General features: G+C 40.0%; 1 protein-coding gene across 3 annotated transcripts in view; it reads right to left on the reverse strand.

Moving 5' to 3' along the window:
- LOC138021734 (serine/threonine-protein kinase 31-like) overlaps positions 1-21,799 on the reverse strand; it is a 120,393-nt gene that overhangs the window by 58,792 nt on the left and 39,802 nt on the right. For all 3 annotated transcript variants that reach the window (XM_068868725.1, XM_068868724.1, XM_068868726.1), the window contains 2 exons: positions 11,238-11,312; positions 9,924-10,073 (listed from right to left, as the gene is read on the reverse strand). In XM_068868725.1, coding sequence (XP_068724826.1) covers positions 9,924-10,073; positions 11,238-11,312 — 225 coding nt within the window. The remainder of the gene's footprint in view (positions 1-9,923; positions 10,074-11,237; positions 11,313-21,799) is intronic.

Below are 21,799 nucleotides of genomic sequence, written 5' to 3' on the forward strand. Positions count from 1 at the left end.
TAATGTGGGAGAATATTAGCATACCTACAAGTAACGAATTGACTAAAACGTTCGTTATTACTCGGCTTAACTACTCTGGTGGTATTCCTTTTAATATTATACCGGTTATTAGTATCCCTTATCTCTACTCTACTTGATAACATGGGAAAAAGGGGGTTGGGAGGCGCAATTTTAGAAACAAATCTCTTAAAAGTGGCGTCCCTTCGATTCCGTAGAGAGGTTAAACCCAATACGGACAGGGCTTGTTCATAAGATGCGCTAAGTGCTATGATCCCCACCGCCCGTTTCTGGATGCTTTCCAGAGCATTACATAAATATTGGAGAAGGTTAGCGCACACCCCACAGGCGTACTCAAGGACGGATCGGATAAGTGAACAATAAACAGCAGTAACGTCCTGCATTGATGGGGCCACATTTCTTCAGGACTCTTAAGGTGTAGAGTCCTCTGTTAACTTTTTTGATTATCGCATCACAATGAGAATGAGAATGAGAATGTTAAGTTTTGAAATAACCTGCAATCAGGCATACTTTTCTTTAGAGAAGGCGTGAAAGTAAGCCTTGTAAAATTTCTTAACAGGTCATTTGCTCGTAGTCATATCGGTTACACAAGTAAATGTGGTAAGAAAAGATGACAGCCCTGGTGAGACCGAGAACAGTTTATCCGAGCACAAGAGTTCCCCTGATACAAGACAGTGGTGCAAACGAGGCAGACATGAAATTGAACGAGGATGGGACTCCCCCTGAGACACCAGCTGTAGCAATGGGTGACTTGAATGACTGTCAGGAGCAGTTGGCAGTACCGATGTCAACACAAAAAGCAGAATCCTTTGCCCAGGATGAGGGACCCTAAAAATAATAATTATTATAATAGCCGGGAGCCAGGAAAAATACCCGGCTGTGAACTCAATTGTCCCAGCTGAGAAACCTTCTACAGTCATAAAAATCTTTAATAATGGACTCTTCTAAACCCGCCTGAGAACTGATAATTCCCATGTGTTAAAAATTTTGTCTACATCCCTGAAAGTACAGATACGACGCAGCTCAACAAGGTTGAACCGAAAGCATATAATGGCACCTCTGGCAGGCACTATACGGTCCATGTGTGACCTTGGAACACAGCTTACAGCCAGCTGGAATCTGCTGTATGTTGGTTTTTGCTGAGGGGGGAAAACCGGAGAACCCGGAGAAAAACCCTCACTTATGGCGTTGGGTCTGGGAATCGCACCTGTGCCACATCGGTGGGAGGCGAGTGCTATCACCACTGCGCCAGCCCTGCTCCCCTGCAGTGCAGTTCTGTGCTCTGCAGGGTCACCCTGCCTGAAAGGGCGAAATTTATAAACAAATAAAAAATTAACAAAAATAAAGATGACGTAGGATGTATTGAAGGGCTGCAAATGAATTTGGAATTATCAGACACAACACTGGACTGGAAAACATATGCCCCTATACCTTATTGTACACCGAAGTCAAGCACTATATCAAAGACCTCTATAACAGGGAATGGATGTCTTTAACCTCCTATTCCTCCCCGAGTGTCGATTACAGAGAATAGAATCAGAAAACGGACTCTGAAGGGAATACATGGGTAGCGTTTTTTTTTAGACCAAGGCAAAGCATACTACCAAGGGTTTGTCCATGGGAAGAGTCGACACTTCTTGACTTGACAGCATTTGTTAGGCCTGGGACTATACGAGTGGAAACAAATTTCATTTGGATTAAGTAACACACCAGCCAGTTTTCAATATTTTATGAAAGGTTGCTTCGAAAGTATTCATGATGAGATCTCCATTTCGTACTTGGACAATGCGATCATTAAAAGTAAAACATGTGGAGAATGTACATACATTTTTGAGGCATTTGCTATCTGGGGAGAATAGTAAGTCAGTTGGGACACAGCATTGCAAGGTGCGAGCACAGAAGCTGTTGCTAATTTCAAAAACAAAAGCAAAGACCATTGGAGAAGTTCGCCAGTTAACTTGGGTCTTAAGCTACTACAGGAGATATATCAAGGAGTTCTCAAAGAATGCATAACCACTGCATGATCTCGTTGAAGGACAGAGAGGAAGAGTCATCTTGTGAACCAGTTAAATGGACGGGTGAGCATCAGGCAGTTCTGAACAAGTGAATGAAGGGGGTAGTTTCTAAAGAAACTGTGGTGCTGCATTGGTGGGGAAGTAGTATACAAAAATTTGGTTTTATCAACGGAGTTGATAACGTAAATTGGCCACCATACAGAGATTCTAAAAGGTGACGTGTCGAGCGGTAGCCCTTCATCAGAGCGAATCGAGGAAATTTGGGTTACTTGTAAGTTTTATAGTAGAGTAGGAGCTCGCTATTGGTGGTAACATGGCAACGTGATTAGCGTTCGTTAATACCGTGAGGATTAAGGGTGCCGAAAATTTCGGAAACTTCATTGGCTTTCCTTGATATCAAAGTTTCTATTAGTGGCAACGTGCTATGTACCAGTGCGCACTACAAACCTACAGATTCTCACAGTTATTTGTTGTGTTCATCGTCCCATCCATCACAAGTCAAGGACTCCATTCCTTATTCTCAATTTCTTAGACTTTGACGTCCATGTAGTGATGACTCCGATTTTTCAAGCAAATCAGAGGAGATGTGCCAGTTCTTTGAAAAACGTGGCTATCCTGTCTCTGTGGCGAAAGCGGGCCATCATTGCACCCAACAATTTCATCGACAGTCAGCACTACAAACGTCACAAAAAATAAGAATGACAGAATTTCATTCCCCCTCACTTTCCATTCTCATAATCACACAGTCAAAACTATCATTCTTAATAATTTTAAATTACTCCAAAATGATCCAGAGACTGGTAGAATCTTTTCGCAACCTCCACTTATTTCATTCAAATGTGACAAAAATGTTGCACTTTCAATTGTGCGCGTTCACAATGCAAAACTTGTCTTTTCATTGTTAACACTAGCAAGATATCGGGACCTAAGCGATCTGTTAAGAGCACCGATCGTTTCACATGTACCTCCGCAAATGTCATTTATTGCATAACCTGTACGTTATGCAATAAATTATACATTGACGAGACAGGTAGACGACTAGGTGACTGGTCACATGACGATGTTGATAAGTGCATGTAAATGGCCCTCTGCACTGAAGAGAATGGGCAAAGGCATCAACACAGTGATACAGTGGAAGCTCAGTGGCAAGTAACCAAATTTGCTGGACAGATGCAGAGCTTCACACAAAACAAGGCTCTCCTACGGGAATACAAGAAAATGATTGTTGGAGATGAGGGAATCCTTAGACAAAAAAGTGGTCAAACTGTACAACTTGTCCACCCAGAGAAATTTCAGACCCATGTAACAATAATTACATGAACAAATGGAACATCTGGACGTAGAGAGAGTCCTCCATTTTAGAGAGAAAAAGATTTGATTGGCGATGTGTACAAAGAAATATTGAACATTATGCCAGATGTGGCTGCAGTTGCCTAGCCTGCAAGCAGGCCCACCGAGGGACTGAGGTTGGGGGTAGAATGAGGGCCTGCCATCATAGCTTTGAATTTTGAATGTAACGTCCAAATTTTGGACGTAAAATACTGATCGGCTGAAATTAAATTACTTGGTGACATCACCATTGACAAGCGGGTCAGGGTGGCTTAGTGGTTATCTATCAGGCCTCCCACCACTGCGAGCCCGGGTTCAACTCTGTCCTCGGCCAGCATGTGGGCTGAGTTGGGAACTTAAGCAGTCAACATTGAAAGGGGGAGGGGGAAGAGGAAGTGGGAAAGGTTTAAATTCTAGATACAGCGGGCATTGGAAGCTAGAAAAGGTGTTTTTGAATGAAAGTGTCTCAACAATTTTGCAACTTGTTGTCCGAGTTGGTTGTCACTGTATTGGCGTACAGTCACTTTGTTTATTGGAACGGGAAGGCGTCTATCGTTTGTGTTTAATATGGTGTTTCCCAAAAAAAAAGGGTTTAATTCTCTGATCTGCTGTGAATGGAAAATGGCCAGCGATAAACTGGATTTTGGCGGGGTTTCGGTATGACGTAATTTGAAGGCATTTCAGTGCTTTCTGTGAGTCAAGTCGAAAATACACATAATTTGGTACACGAAAAGGTGTGATTTCCATCCTTTCGTTTTTTGAAGTACGCTAGAAATATCCTGGAACCGATTTCAAAATAATTTGCTTTAAACACCTATATTTCGGTCGACACATGACATCTAAAGCACGCACCACATGTACGAAATTAGCTGTTGTTTACGAATGAGAGACAGAGATAACCTCTCCTTTAACTGCGATCGCATGCATTTAAAGGGAACATCCACTTTCCGAAAAAAACAATTCTTAGCAAACATTGCTATACAAAGATACATTTCCATACAGGTCCATTTGTAACATTACTTATTGCTTTCGGGCTAGTTTGCTTCCAGAGAAGGGATTGGTAACGCTTACTAGCAAGTCTTCTAAGTGACGTGTCGGGTACAGGCTAATTCCATGTTCTTTGGAATGACTGACTGAGCACAATGATCAAAAGAAAGCACCCGATTGTGCTAAATCCTTTGCGAGATTTGTTTTACAATGAGATATAAAAGTGAACAAATTTGTACCGGCTACACATTATGACATTTATATGAAACGGTCTACACGGTCTACCACAACTTTTCACTATGAAAATAATATGATATCATATTTCTTGCTGTTGCGATGGTAGACCGTTGGTAAATGGAATAGACGATATGTACAGGATTTCTAACTGTGTGAGCTTTATTACGAATCACCTGGTAATGCATTGGATCGATTACAAAAGAAAGTACTAGTTGAATTGTGCTGTTTCCTCGAAGATACGATTTTCAACTGTAACGCCACCATCCCCGTTGACGTCACCAAGAAACACAATAAATGGTATTGTGTTACATAATACGAGCCGTGTGTAACTTTTCGAGCATCAGATCTGCAGTGCAAAATACTTTGCTCGCTTTAGGATTTGGTACGGAGTCTTCTGTTAGCGATGATAAGTCCAAGCACTCGCAAATCGATGCTACCATATGTCAATAATTAATATCCTTTGTGTTTGGTACTTCGCGTGCAAACTTGTTCGTTGTTGGGAACTTAAGCAGTCAACATTGAAAGGGGGAGGGGGGAGAGGAAGTGGGAAAGGTTTAAATTCTAGATACGGCGGGCATTGGAAGCTAGAAAAGGTGTTTTTGAATAAAAGTGTCTCAACAATTTTGCAACTTGTTGTGTGCTCCAACATCAAACATGGACTGTATAGTGGCAGCCAGAGGCACCTTTGTATGCTTTCAGTCCGATATCGTGAGCTGCGCCCTTTCGCAATTCAGTCCTCGAATGCAAGTAAGGGTGATTACCACTGCTAATTATTATAATAATTATTATTATTTAAGCTCCAATAACAAGAAAGGCACTTGGCTTCGAGAGATGAGGTGTACAGAAATGCGTTTGAGAAATGTTGCAATTTTACCATAACTTTATATAATTAAAGGTCGAGTAACACCATGCAATGGTTTCTCTGCTGTAAGGAAAGGACTTCATGTCCTTGACAAAGCAGTATCGCTGATCACATTTGGACAAAAACTTGGACCTTTCGGCTGCCTCAGTTGCTTGATTTAACGATAGAGGAACTCTACACAATTTGGTGAAGCCGAAAAGGCAGCTCCACAAATGATTGCTTCATCTTCTGGTAACTCCGCAATACTCCAATACAATTGAAAACAAAATATTCCAATTTTCATATTACTGGATTAGTCAAATACAAATCTATAATCACAAATAGTAATACTCAATAAGCCTTTGAAATAAAATGGTGTAGGTATTAGAATAACTGTCTAGGATTAAAGTGTGATGTGGTAGTTGTAATGTCTGTACTTCATTAAAATAAAATAAAAAAGATAACTCCACTTCGCTTTACTGAAATTTGGCAGCAGTTGTGGTGGACGAGTCTCACACAATGGAGATGTGGTCAGGGAAAAGACATTTCTCAATTACGATTCCTGCCATTTCAAATTGAGTGCTAAATTTTTCCCTGACAAACACATTTTTTGTGGAAAGGGACTTTGATGAATAACCACACAGAATATTCAGCTACACATTATAGCATCTGGAGTAGTTGTTACGATTTTCTGGCAAACGTTTCCTTCCTTTAGAGTTTTTGGGAGTTTCTCCCTCGAGCAATTTGAAATACACAATGCGTGGCTTGCTGCTTTTTCAATGTTCACTTCAGGTGCACGGTGATTGGCTAATTTTTGACAGTTCTCTGAGCATGACATCAGGAGGCAGCATTCAAAATTCAGAGCGACGCCTGGCGGCTCTCCTTCTCTCCCAGTGCAGAGAAAGAGCCTGCTCGCAGGCTAGCGGTTGCCTGAAACAGAGGAGACCAAACGTCATACCAAGGGAACCAATGGAAAATAATCATTTGATTGCGCCATTTGAGTTGGTATCACTACATTTTGTCCATTTGGAAAATACTACTGGTGGATATGAGAACATTTTGTTCATTGTGGTCCATTTCGCTCAAGCTTACGTCATGTCCAATAAGTCAGCATGAACAGCAGCCAACAAACTGTATAATGATTTCCTACTGTGATTTGGTTTCCCAACCTGAATCTTGCATAATCAAGGGGGCTCTTCCATCAACTTGAGGAATGGTGTGGAATAGGTTGCTACAGGTCTACCCATTAATAATAATCATCATCATCATCATCATCATAATCATAATAGAAACGTTCTTAGTGCGCATTTAAAAATCTCAATGCCCTTACAATAAACAACAATAATACAATAACAATAGCAATAAAAACAAGAAAAATTACAACAAGTAAACAACAAAGGTATCATTGGTCATCAAGGAGGTGGCGACGAAATGGGAAACTAAATGGCTTAAGCAAACTCTACAATCCATGTTGAAAACTTTGCCAGAATTTAAGAAGGCCAGTTGTCTTAATAAAGTCATTCATGCAGGCAATTGCAATCAATGAGGCAACAGGATTCCCTCTTTATTTCCTATTGTTCAGTCAGTCATAAAGACTACCAATTGACCTGATCTTTGGTATCAATGATATCACTTCTTTAAGCTACCAAGAATATGTCAAGGAGTGGCAAGCATACAAAGTTGGCTGCAAGGAGGTCAGTGTAGAAAAGAAACAAATATGATTGCAAGGATAACAGTCCAGTTCCCCAGCATAGTGATATGGTATTAGTGCGGAATCTATGAGAGAGAGGTGGTCCTGGCAAGTTACGATTGTATTGAGAGGATCCAGTCTATTGAGTAGTCTACCTTAAGCCCAGTCGACACGTGGGGCTGGAATCTGGTGAAGGATCGCAGTGCGTGGCTCATCAAAATTTTCTGCTGGCCTGCTATGACAATGACTAAGAAACCACAACTGAAGTCACGGATTGCTTAACCACCTGCCTTATCGACTTTGAGGGTCCGTTCTCAAGTACATTTACTGCATATATGGAGTTTTTTTTAACACTTGAAAACCACTACTATACCACGAAACTTATCCAAGTCATCCTTATTTACCACGCACAGCAAGCCAACTTAGTCAATGAGTTGGGGAAGAATTTCACATGCTTTTGGTCCAGAAAAGTTGCAGATGAGACTAGAATGTATGCTGTGGGTTTTGCCACAAACAATAGATAAATATGAATGCTACATTATGATGCAAATACAACACACAAAGAATATTAATACCGGGAAATTTGAATTGGGTACAACTTTGAGTTAGCCAATTAGGTCTATTTGATGCTAAGCAAACAATGATCTCGGTAAAATGGTAAAATTAACAATTAACTCGGTAAAATATTATGGTGATTGGTTCATGGCAGAGAATTTCAATTACAATTACAGGTGAGCCTTTACAACAAGTTATTAAAAGGGTGAAGCCCTTTCTTTCTTTAGGAAATCTTGTAACATTATATAGGTCAACCTTATTTCAGCTATTGCTGTGTAGTCTGTAGTCTGGGATGGGATAGGCGATACTTTATCTGCGACCCTTCAAAAACTATAAAATTGGGCAGCACGAATTCTCACTAGTGCTTTCTACTCAAAACCCTCTGATGAAATGCGTAGTGAGCTTGGTTGGATACCGCTCGCTGAGATAAGACACCAACGCAAGGCCATGATGATGTTTAAAGTGTTTAATGGATTGTACCCTTGTTATCTCTCGGATATGTTTACATTTCATAAGACTCTAAATGATTATAGCCTTTGATCTTCTAACACTGATCTCGTACTACCCAAAACGAGAACAAATTATTATAAAACAGTTTTGCAATTTTGGGAGTCAAATTGCAGAATTCTCTTCCATGTAGTTTAAAGTGCACCTAAACCCACTATTTTTAGCCTACAATATTGATCTCTCTACGGAAAGCAAACATGTTTGACGATTCTTACCTCAAAATTACGCTTTTTATCTGCTGGGTAAGAAGAGCAGAGTTATTAAAACTAGCAGTAATTTAGACCCACAGCCGTGATGTGAGAGGCATGGGACTATTCTTGATTTTACGTCACAAACTGCTTTGCAATGCAAAATTTATTTAAAACACGAATGCAAAGCAGTTTGTGAGGTAAAATCGAGACTACACCCATACCTCTCACATCACGGTCGTGGGTCCAAATTACTGCTAGTTTTGACAACTTTGCACTTCTTGCCCGGCAGACAAAAAGCGAAATTCTGGGTAACACTGCTGACATATGCTTGCTTTGGATGGGAACATATTAGGAACAAAAAATATTTGGGTTTAGGTGCACTTTAAAGCAGGAGACTTCCTTAGAACGTTTTAAGGCCAAGTTAAGCCGTTTACTATCTGCTTATAGCCTTGTTCTTAATTTTTATATTATTACTCTAATCTGTATTGTAATGCACGGCTTTTAAGTAGAACAGGGTACTTTTGTAAAGTATTTTTGATAGAACCACCGTGGATAAATACAGTTTTCCAACCATCCATCCATCCATGCAACTTACATCCATAAATGCAAATAATTAGATGCATGCCCAATTTTGAGATCCAACAAGCGTCCCTGTCTAACCATTCATTACATATTTTCTGGTGATAAGGTAAGTGTAGGGGTTAACATTATTTTTTAGTGAGAGTAAATTTGAGGACTGGAGTTTGGAGGACACTTTGTGACGTTGATTGTCTGTATTCCCAGACGCAAGTGATGAAGATGAGGAGGAGAGCAAGGGAAGCTTTGTGGTGCTTGTCAAAATCATTGTGCATCTAGTTTCGTACATTTCTGGACATGTCGGCTAAGCCATAAAAAAGATTATTTTAGACCCTCTTATTATATTTAGTTATGGAACTTTCAAAAATCTTGTTATGGACAAAAGAAAATACGACAATAGTGGAAAAGAGAACCTTTTCTTTTAAATACACTTGCATCCAGAGTGTTTTGGAGAGTTGGGGTTAACCCTAACCCTAGCCACTTTGCAGTGTGTTCTCTCTTAGATGACTGCTTCATTTTCTAGCTCCAAGTATCTCTCAGATAGTAAGTGTACTGTCACTAGCCAATTTAGGGAATCATATTCTACAGTACTCTCCCCTAAGGTTTCACAGGGTGTTTTGTTGTTGTTTTATTTCCCACAATATTGCTCTGTTGTTATTCTCTAGTATTTTCCAGCAACGTGCTTGCATTCACTTGCTTTCTGGCATTGTTTTGCTTTTGCTCCCGATAAAATTCTGTTAGTTCAGCTTGCAATTTTTGTCGCCACATTACTTCCTTGCCACATAAATTTACTCACCTCTGTGAACATGAAGTACACTAGAGAGGTGATTCTGCATGAGAAACATTGCAATAATCTTATCTTTGGTTACAGTTTGTTGCCAGTAACATTTTGCACAGTTGTGAATATCTTGTAAATTGGCTAGTTGGACATTCACGTGTACAACTTTTAAAGAGACGTTTCCCATTAGAAATTTTACCTTGTCAATGAATTCCTTGTTGGTAGCCACACCATCAAGGCAGTACAGTTGCGCAAAAGGAACCACAGAGAGAATCTCATGAGAAAGAAATACTATCGTCCTCAGACTTATCACATCCGTGTTCCCAAAATCTACAAAATGTACTTCAGCCTGAAATAAAAAAAAGAAACATACCTTCCGAGCTGCAATCTACAATCATGGACAAAATTCCTTGGGACAGTGAAAGTGAATGTTGTTATTCCTCCAGATTCAATTCAAGAGAGGAATTTAGTTAAATCACGTGACAAACTTCACTGATTAAGACTGATGGTTTCAGTCGAAACGTCTGTTAATAATTAAGACCAAAATTCCAGAAAAAGATTTAAATAATTCCTCCTTCCTTGGGACAGTAATGCAAAACCGGTAATGACAGACGATTTGACTCTTACTCCAAAAAGCAGTGCTATATTTTAAAAGTCTGTTACATGTGCCCCCTCCCAGACCCAATAAAATGTTGAAGGTCAGTAAAAACTGCGGGGATGTGTTGTCAATATTGTATGTGGGATGGGGGGAGGGGCAGGCCTCGTGTATCTCATGCGAATCTTTGTCTTGTGCGTGTTTAAAGAGCTACACATGCGCTATTGTCCCAAGAATTTTGCCCATGATTGTAGCTTTGAACAAACAAAAAAAATACACAGGCTATGACCAGGTACTGTATGGGTTACTGGGTTTTAACAATGTGGAAATGCTTATGTTCGTAGGAAATCCCTCTGCTCTTGTATTCTGTCATTTATTTAATTAACCCAAGATATACCAGCATAGTTCCTCTATTCTGCGACGGGGCATTCATAAACAACTAGTGTTTGATGAGATCACACAAACGAAAAATAAAGGAAGAACAATAGCCTGTAAAAAACATAGGCATGAAAAAAAAAAAAGGAAATGTGGGCTAAATGTGTTGTGTTAATCAAAAACTACAGCAACAGCTAAAGAGAAATAGCTAAAAAAGAAAAAAAAAACCGTTTTAAATTGCAAGCAAGATTGCACACCAGCCCCCAAATTGCATGAATACTTTGAAGTAGTACTGCACTCTGTACTTAATTTTCCTTTAAAATACCTCAACTCATCGACTCCTCGGAGTGAGACTTGATGTATTTTACTCTTTCTATCGCCAGACAATTTCACTTGTCCAAGTGGAATGGTTCAGGGGTTTTTCCCTACTACACTGTACTGTATTTGTCATAAGATATCTGTCACAACATTCTCTCCACTGAGTTTCAACACTCACCATCAAATAAAATTATTTTTGTGAAAAGCAATGCAAGTATGAATTACCTTATCATCCTCAATCAGTTTTTTAACACGGCAGCGATACCACTTCTTATCTTCAGGATAAACCCCACCATACACCTGCAACAGGTTACAGGCTCACAATTAATTTTAATGATGCACTATTACACAGTGTAGGACATTTCCCATTTTTCTGAGGGTTCAATGTGCCTTGCTACTCCACCATTCAAAAGTACATGCAAGTTATCAGTGTCACATAAGACACAAATCATAATGTACTACAGGGATATCACTTTGCAAGATGTTGCGGAAAAAAATGCATTATAGGTGGTTAAGGCACTCGCCAAAGCATGCCTTATACAGTTCGCTCACAAAAGGATGCCATATCAAGACAATGCATGTCAGAAGTGGCCAGGTGTTCTAAGATCACCCTAACCTTTGCTATCAATAATGACTGTTGTAACCACAAAATAAACACTTGTCAATGCCTCATAAAAAGAGAAAAAAAGGCACTCACAGCATACCCTAACCCTAAAACCAGTAAGGTGACACAGTGCTTTATTCCATAACAGTCAACTGAGCTGTGTTTTGTTTTTCAGGAGGTTCAAGTTGTTCACTCCAATAGTACACAATATTGTTTTTGGTATTGTAAATCATAAAAGTACCACCACAGATGTCCTACGTAAATAGCCTCCTGAAAATATACGTGGTTTCTGGTAGAATATTAAACTGAGGTTAGGTTAACTCTAACCCTAACTCTAAAGACTGCAGACAATAATAGGGAATCTAACAAAAATGGCAACAAGGTTGACATGTAGATCACTTCCAAGTTCCCTCCAACATCTTTTTCACAGCAAGTTAATGCAAGATTTGCTGTGGTGTTACTTTTTACGTGAATAATATACCATCACCAAGACAGCTATTCACAACAGAAGGACATAGCAGTCAGGCCCCGTCAGGTGAGGTTGGTATCTGGACGAGAGACCACTCAAGACATACGACTTGTGTCACAAACATGGGACCTGAGCAAGGTACAGATTTGTAAGCCTGCTTCATGCAAAACAAAATTTAATATTGATGCAAAAGTAAATAAATACTGATAGACAGTTTTTAGAATAGCCCATTTCCGAGTTGCTGCATGCCTCAGTTTCAAAGCGAGTCCTGGTGCACAACCATTCAAATGGAAATGAGTTGCGTATTGTTATTCAAATCAAACTCATTTCCCTTACAATAGTTGAGCACCAAGACTCACTTCGAAACCGAGACAAACAGCAACTCGGAAATGGCCCATTGAGCAGAGGGATTTGATTTATCTGTCAAAACATGACATCCATCAGACCAGTTTGTCTGGACAGCGTGGAATGTCTTGTGCTTGAAAGAAAAAAACCAATCATAAAAGTTAGGACTTCACGAAAGTGGAAAGTGTTAGGACACTGTATTTGTAGCCTGTTTTTCTTTAGGGTTCCAAGAGAGAAAATAAATTTCAAGTGTGGATAATTTTGAAAAATGCCAACTGCAACCAAATTTGCGACAAGAAAGCAACACATTTTGTGCTACAAAAAAAACATTAGGGAGATTTTTGCTACGTCCAATTTTTCTATTGTACTTTCGGCTACTCAAGTGAATCGCAAAATCGAAAGTGACATTGATTTGAGCGGCCTACCTTGCACGTTAATAACAATTAACTCCGGAAACAAAGGATACCACTCTGACAAAAGGAAGGCAAGACAATAGGTTTATGTTTTGGTACTAAGTTTTTTCTTTCTTTCAAGTTTTGTAAAGTTCGACAGCAAATTTACTGTGCAAATTCAACACAAAGATCACAATCGTACAACCCTTGAGGTTGACCATTGTTTCTGCAAAGTCAAAAATTCACACTTCTTGACAAGGTAATTTATCACCAGGTACTTCCATTGTTTTGGAAATGAATGCTGCTTTATTACATATCAAATTCTTGCCAATTTTAGGGCTCATTTTTTGAAAATTCAAGCATGCTTCCAATAGAGCTAGACTTGTTATTTTCGTAATTTATGCACGCACTGTAGGCCTATTTGCCAACGCGTAATTACACTCTTACAACCCAGTGACATAGTATGTCACCACAAAAACCTTCAACCTCAAATAACAAATAATTACAGAATAAAAAAAACTTTTAGTCTTTGAGAGTTTAAATGTCTTGCACTACCCAAGCTCCACAGTCGAAACAAGACTGAAATTTACAAAGTTATGCAATTACTTCACTGAAATGCCAAGCAACAGCCTGCTGTCATATATCCCCCCCCCCCCCCCCCCAAGATCCAATTGGGTGACAATATAAACACACGATTTGATAATCAAGAGGGGAAGAGCTCTGAAATACTTCAAAACTTGAGCTAATCACTGCAAAAACATACATCTCCACATGAAGGACAGCCCTTCACAAGTAGCATTCAGTTGATGATAAAAGAAGATGTTGACTTCAAGCATGCCCAAGAAGCACAAATGCTACTACGCTCCAGACACACAAGTTGACCTGCTGGTCAACAAACATGAACTATGGGTCCATAAAGCTGAAGATATTGAAACACTGTTCTGTTCATTTGAGCACCATTGTCACAACAAGTTCATCTTGATAAAACGAAATTAATGCATAACATGACACAAATGCTCCAGTGTTTAACCTGCAGAACAGTTTGATGGAGGATAAAGTTTCATTTGATGAAGAAGTCAACATCAACAACAACTTTAATCCGGTCAGTGTAAAACGCAGACTGCAGACTGAGGTTATAATTTAACTTTTGACAAAGCCCAAACCCATTACAAATGCTAACAGTTAAGCCTAAATATTGTTTTGCATTTCTAAGGGGGTTTGGGCTTTTTCAACAGTTACGTTATAACCTCAGTCTGCATTTGACCCCTGGTCTGCAGTCTGCATTTTACACTGACAGCCTTTATTCTACCTTTACATCATTAGAAAAAGATGGGTTAAATGGGTTAAAAGTTGTCTCACCAACAGGTTACAATTTGTCCAATTTAATGGTCACTCTTCTTCTCATCATGTTATGCAGGGTCCCACAAGGTTCAATTCTTAATTGGTCCTTCATGTTTCTTAATTTATATTAACGACCTAAGTAAAGTACCAGAACCTCTTGATTTGGTGTTATTTGTAGACGAAATCAACCTATTTGCTTCTCATAAATAACCTAATACTTTCATAAATATCTTAAACACTGAGCTTGAACATTTATCAGTATGCTTTAAAGCTAATAAGCATAGTTTCATGATATTCGCTTATTTGAATTTATGTATTAATTCCTTTAAATACTCGCTTCTTCCCAACAGTTTTAGAAATACTTTCTGTTTCAATAACGAGATCCATAACTAGAATACAAGAAATGCTGATGCTTTGAGATTGCCCTTACGTAGAACTAACACTAGATAATTCTCCGTAAGTTATTGGGCCCAATGTATTAATTTTTAATTCCTTAGACAAGGATGTTTGTAACTAACTTTCCCTTTATTCTATTAAATTCAATTTGAAAAAATACATTATTAGCAACTATTACTTGAGTGAATTTATATATATTGTCCATTATCATATTTTACTCCGTTTTGTTTGGAATTGAAAAATACATAATTAAAACTATTAGTTGGGTGAATGACAATTCAATGGTTTACAATATTTGCTGACCTTTTAGTCTATGTTGGCATATACATTGACATGGTTTTGTCAATCATGTATCCAATTTTCGTTCGCTCTCTTTTGATTTTCTTTTGGGGGGAATTATTTGATAATCGCATGACATTGCAAGTATTAATAATATTTCATGATTGAACTGTAATCGGGGCAGCCTTTTTGTACAACCCTCATGGTTTCCATCAAGACTTCCCTGCCACTTTTTGTACTGTGATTTCCTTCTATCGATACTCATTTTCTTTTTTCTATTTCTTTTGTCCTTTGTAAACGTCTGTGTAGTGTGGTAAAATAAAAATTGAAATTGAATTGAACTAAATAGAATTAAATACATAAAAGGGTATTAACCACCTAAAATAACTAAAAAGTGAAAAAACTCGGACAACAACATGGCCACCTGGTGTTTCCTTTTTCACAAATACACTTTACTTAAAGGATTCCCCAGGCTTTTCTCCAAATACAGTGTATGTTAACAGTCTCAACCTTTTCAAATTATTCCAACTCTTGAGCAGAATTTTGACTGCAAGGACCAAATGCGCATTTGCAAGAATAATATGCATAGGAAGAACAACAAATTAAACAAAAAGAAAGAAAGAAAAAAGCAAACAGGCCCTTGGCAAGCCACAAAATATGGCAAGTATTGCAAAGTAACAGAAAGTTTTGCGAACACACACCACGAGCCTAGTGCAACCGTTGACCTGATGTTACAGCTCCCCTTTTTTTAAAGGGAAAGAAACTCAAGCAAACAAAGGAAAGACAACTGAAAAAATTACCGAATTAACATTCAGTGGCAATGCAAAACTCCAGACAACATGACCACTGGAGTAGTGTTTCTGTCTTTAATTTGAACACAAGACTTTGTGAAATGTTGTTCCCACTGTAGCTAAAACTTGACATAGTCTTTGAACCTTGAAGGTTCTCTAACTGTCCTACTGAACCGTGTGGTAGTAGCCATAGACATTTTGACTGGTGTTGACCCAGGATTCTGCATGTCTTCAGTGTCTGTTAGGTCTTCATCAGATGGGGCTGTGCATGCAAACTCTGATGGCTTGAGCTCTTCAGTTCTTAGCAAATGACGACAATTTCTTCAGTACTCTCCCCACTCTGTTTCAACCTTGTAGGATCTGGGTGACAGAAGAATCTCTGTAACTTTAGCAGGCTCTCTATGGGTTAGGCTTGTTGCCTTCTTGAACTCCTACCAACTCGCCATTCATCAGTGGAGGCAGTACCTTGGCTGTTTTGTCATGATGCAGCTTCTGCTTTCTTTGTCTTTCTTAAAGCTTAGGCAAGACCTCTTCAGGATCATACAGTTGGGGCTTTAACATTTCTCTGGTCATTGGAATGTGGGCTCTCAAAAGCCTTCCCATTAACATTTGGGACGGTGACAAGTTGACTTCCTCCAAAGGAGTATTCCGAAAATGAAAGGAGGCTTTGTATGGGTCATCAGCTTTCTCAAGCATTGACGTAACGGTTTGGTACCCTCGACTTGATGTGACATGATGAAAACCCAAGGCCTCCGAAAACTCTTTAAAACTCTGCAGAACTGTAACATGGACCACTGTCCAACACTACCACTGAGGGCACACCACACCTTGCGAACTGAGACCTGAGTGCAGTAATTACCCTAGTGCTGGTCATGAAAGGAAGTAAAGTTAGTTCTGGTCACTTGGAGTAATAATCAATATTAACAAGGTAGTTTCGACCATTCTTGAGTAGGATGTCTGTCCCAACTTTAGCCCAGGGCAATGGTGGGATCTCGTGTTACCTCAGTGGTTCCAGCTGCTGACTTCGTCTATTTTCTAAACATAATGAACAGTTCTTAATCTTCTCTGTCAGATCCACTGTCATCCCAGGCCAGAATAATACTTCACATGCTCTCGTTATTGTCCTGTTGATTCCAAGGTGTCCCTCTCAAACTTCTAGGGACAATGATCTTTTGCTCCTTACGATAAGCCCATGTGCTACTGGATAATTCATCTCTGCAATTCCACAATTCCTGTGCATTGAGGGGGACTTGACCTCTGGAATCTGGCCAAGCAGACAATATTACTTGTTGAAGTTCCAGCAGGATCTCATCTTCCTTAATTGCTTCAATGAACTTGGCCAACTGTTGGTCTGAGATAACATGCTCTAGTAAGTTGATGTTAACTCCTCAGCATTTGTCAGGTACTCTTTTTTTAATGGGCTCGTGTTAGAGCATCCCCTAAGTGCAGGTTTCCCCACGCTTGTACACTACAGTGATTCCTGGAAAAGCGTTGGAGCTGGACCAACATCCATTGCAGGTACTAGGGTGCTATGTGTAGAGACTTCTTCATAATGGCCCCCAAAGGCTTACGATCAGATTCAACTGTAACATCACGGCTCACAACATAATCTGCAAATTTGGCACCACCACATACCACAGCCTAAAGTTCTTTTTTGATCAGAGCATACTTTTGTTGCGTGGATGTGAGCACCTTTGAGGCATACGCTACTGGTTGGTTTTCCTGAATCAATGCAGCACCAAGACCGGTTGAACTACCATCAACTTGCAATGTCAACGCTTCCTGTGCATCATAATATCCTTACACTGGAGCAAGGGTAAGCGATTCTTTGATTGTTTTGAAACTGGTTTCCTGCTGCTCTTCCCAGTGCCACAGAACATTCTGATGTAGTAATTGTCTCAATAGTGTGGTGTGGTCTGACAGGTTTGGATTAAACTTACTGACATAGTTGACCATCCCCAACAGCCTTAAGACACCAGCTTTGTCTGTTGGTCTGGGCATCTCGACTATAGCTCTGACCTTTTGGCCGGTCTGTCCTCAAACCATCCTTGGAGAACACATGGCCATGGAACTTCACTTTGTTCTGCTGGATATGACACTTTGACGTCTTCAATCGAAGGTTACTGTTAGGGTTTAGGGTTGTGCCTTGTTGCAGCCATGTACGACAATTTCATCCATAATGACCTTCACACCTAGTAGCCCTTGGCAAAACTTGCTCCATTCTCTGTTGGTAAACCTCTGGTGCAGATTTAATTCCCATTAGCATCCTCAAGTATCGATACCTTCCAAACTGGATTTGGTAGAATGCCTTTCCTGCATCCAAAGTTGAAAACATTGTGGCTCCTGCACAATTTGCTGTAATGTCACTGACTAACGGTAATGGGTAGTGTTCTCCTTTAACGGCCACATTAAGATCTTTCGGATCCAAGCACACATGAATAACCCCATCCGATTTATCAACACAAACAAGACTGCTCACTCAATCAGCTGGTTCATTCAACGGTACTTTCTCTATGATCCCAGCCTCCGCCATTCTGTCCAGTTCCTTCTTCAATGGCTCTTGCTTAGAGTGGGGAACTCGCCTGGGGGGGGGGGGGGGGGTGCACTACAGGAGGAAGCGAGGGGATGACATTAATGTGATACCCAAGTCCTTGGAATACTTCAAGGAACTCATCTAGAATGCTTAATCGTTAACACCATTTATGTGCTGGATAAGATTCATCTTCTGAGATGTTTCCCTATCCCAGAGGGGCACATAGTTTCCATCAACAACTTGAAAACAAACTTGACACTTTTCCCCACGCACCCAACAAGGAAACTCACACTTTCCAACAGGTTTAATACATGTTTGGGTGCAACTCTCTAACTTTGCTGAGGAGGATTGCATGGCCTTGTCATGATCTTCTCATAAACAGCTTTAGGTAAGACACTGCACTGGGCCGCAGTATCTAATTTGAACAACTCTGACAATTTCAACCCACTCCTTGTTTTCTGCACTAATTGCTCCAATAAACATAACCTCAGTGTCAGAGTGACAATCATCAAGAGTATTTACCTGCTTCTTTTGCCCCTCTGGGCTACAACACATCCTTGAAAAATGGTTCATTTTTCTGCACTTGTTACAGTGCCTCCCTGCAGCAGGACACGAAGTTGCTGCAGGCTGAATACCACAATTCCCACAAGGCGTTCCCCATTGGGTCTTCAGACTTTTCTGCCCCCTACATCCACTTTCTCAACTCTGCTATTCTCTTCTTTTAAGCTCTTCATGTGCTCTTTGCTTGTTTCGGCAATACGAGCAGCTCTGAACTCTGTTCTCTACCCATCAGCCTTTCCTTTAAATGTGGATCTCTGAGGCCCTGCACGAACATAGATGCAATCCATGAATCTTCTTTATCACCAAGGTCGCAGTTCTTAGCTAGCGTTTTCAAGTTGCAACAAAATTTGTTGACTGTTTCTACTTCATGTTCTTTTTGTTCGATGAACAGAAAGCGGTTTAAGTGCCTTGATGTCAACAGAGCACAATGAGCGTAGAATTTCTCTTCTTCTGCCTAAATTTTATCCCGATCTCCCTTGGAAGTCCACACAAAATTGGAAAAGATCTCAACACATTCTTTTCCTAGCATATGAAGCAGCATGGCAACTTGATCTTTTCCTCTTTTGGTTGAGTCTGCTCGCAGGTTTGTAGAGATCCCAGGACATTTTCCAGCGCCTCCATACTTCAGCCTTATTAGTCGGCCCACTCAATACGAAAGGCTCAGGCGGTTTCAGGTGTCCCATCCAGATTCTGACACCATGAAGTGTTATGGGAAAGGAACAACACACACAAGATGGTGGATGTACAGAACACTGCTTTATTCCCCACACTACATGCCTGGTGCAACCTCTGACCCGATGTTACAAAGGACAGACGGGTTTTCCTTGAGTTATGCTATCCTTGGCTCAATGTCCAGACAACACTAATTTACATGTAATCCTTGCGACTTTTGGGATATTCGCAATATTTGTGACTAGCCAAGGACCCTTTGCCTTTTGTTTCAGGTGCGCCGAAAATGAAGACCTGGAAAACGAAGATTCCCCAGTTAAAAATAACAAAGAACTACATTCATTTTATTTAAAACGATCAATAAGCCATCTCTTGTGAATTACTGTAGGGTCTTCGTTTTCCACAAACCCAGGCTGCTATGTGGAAAACAAAGATCCCCACAAAAAAAATTCAATGACGAAGACAGACTAGCCAAACACAACATCCCCATTGTTTGCTGTGGCCGATAAGTCGTTTCAGGTGAATTATACACATCCAGTCCGCTATGCAAAAAACGAAGACCAATCCATAATTTGGATACCGTTTTCTACACACCTCTTTTGGTTCCATCTTTTTCTTAAATCTGTTGTACTTGTGATATTTGTTATTCTTGCTAACACACATGGCTGCCACGTTTTCAACTGCTCCGCTGAAATTTTTGTTTACACTTGTTCTGCTGAAGTATTTCCTGCTTGATGACTACCATTGTGATGCCTATGCTTTTCAGAGTTTTAATCGAATTAGGAGAGGAGCTTTCAAGCCTGATAACCTTCCTGCTTGTCCATTATCTTTGTGGAGCAAACATGGCTACACATGCATCTATCTTCCTTCGACTACTGACATTACTATCTGCATGGATGTGGAACTTAATCCAGGTACCGTTATTTCTCCACATTCTACTCACAATTTGTCGCTGTCTCAAGCAGATCACTCAACGAAATCAGGCCATGGCTTTGAACATGTTGGCATTTGGCCAGTACCTCCTGTTCATCGTTTTGTTTACAGCCGTACTGACCTGCTGCATTTGTGCCCTTGGCATTTTGATGTGTGTGCATGGAACCGACCTTGGAATTGGAAGTATCGTAGTATAAGAGCTGGCAGACTTTCAAGGGTGAAGGAGGCCCGTGGAGCTTTGAGCATCTCAACAATAGTCCGCCCTAGAACATTGAAGAACACTCGCTCGCTAAACAACCCACACAGAAAATCTGTAAACCTGGCCAAACTGATACTTGTTAAGAGTGATGCCGGTGTGTATAACGATCGCGTGGGAGGTTTGATGTGAAGAGTTCTTGTTTTGGACTATTAAATTGTCGTTCCGTGTGCAAGTCTATTATCTTGAAGGACTACATTGTTGAAACCAACTTTGATCTATTTGCTATAACTGAGACCTGGCTACGTCTTGGAGATACTGATAGAGTTGCAATTGGCGACTTACTTCCAACTGGTTATCGTTTTTATCATGCTCCAAGAGAAATTAGAGGTGGTGGTCTTGGTGTTATATTGAAGTGGTCGCTTATGGTTGTTTCTACTATAAATTTTACCTCTTACAAATCACTCTAAGCCATCGGAATACAAATGAAGATTATTTCAAAAGATGTTCACGTTCTGGTCATTTATCGCCCTCCTTCGTCCTCTGGGAACAATTCAATGAATTGCTTCATGGAAGAATTTAGTTCGCTTCTTGAGAAATACGTTGTCAAGTCTGGATCGCTACTGTTTATCCCTATGAAAGGTGGCAATACTCAAGGGAACGAGTAACACAAACAACATTCAACGAAGCCATGCTTTTAATCTACCCTCCTTTGAATTCTGAGAAAGCCCTAAAGACTACTTCATGTAAAATCTCCCTTTGTAACAATAAAAAAGACTGATGGGGAAACCTGTAACAGAAATAAAATGTTAAATCAAAAACCATGCAAAACTGACCTAAAAATAAAAAACAAAAATTAAAATGTTTTGTTTGTTTGTTTTTTTGTTTTTTGTTTTTTTAATTGTTCTTTAGCAGCAACTCAACCACTTCTCAAGTGCTTATACTTCAACATCTTTTCTCCAGTGCGGTAAACTCAACAAATGTTAAAAGTTCAAAGTTCACTGTCTCTAGATGACAAAGTCATCAAATCTGGAAGGGCGCACACTGGTTCTTCCACTTTGAGTAACAACAGCTTGTTGTGGTTGTGAAGTCACAGTCTCTTCAACTGCATTAGACTTTGACTGGTGCCTTTTATGAGTTTGTCTCCTTGTTGGTGCCTGTTTTGAAGGGGAATCTGCCTTGGCATCTGGTAATGACCCAGTTGGTGACTCTGCATGACTAGCAGATTCGTGCCACTGCTATCCGATGGGGCCAGTTCTTGGCTAGGATCTTGACGAA

The sequence above is a fragment of the Montipora capricornis genome, chromosome 10 (genome assembly GCF_036669925.1).
Source record: "Montipora capricornis isolate CH-2021 chromosome 10, ASM3666992v2, whole genome shotgun sequence".
Taxonomy (NCBI): domain Eukaryota; kingdom Metazoa; phylum Cnidaria; class Anthozoa; order Scleractinia; family Acroporidae; genus Montipora; species Montipora capricornis.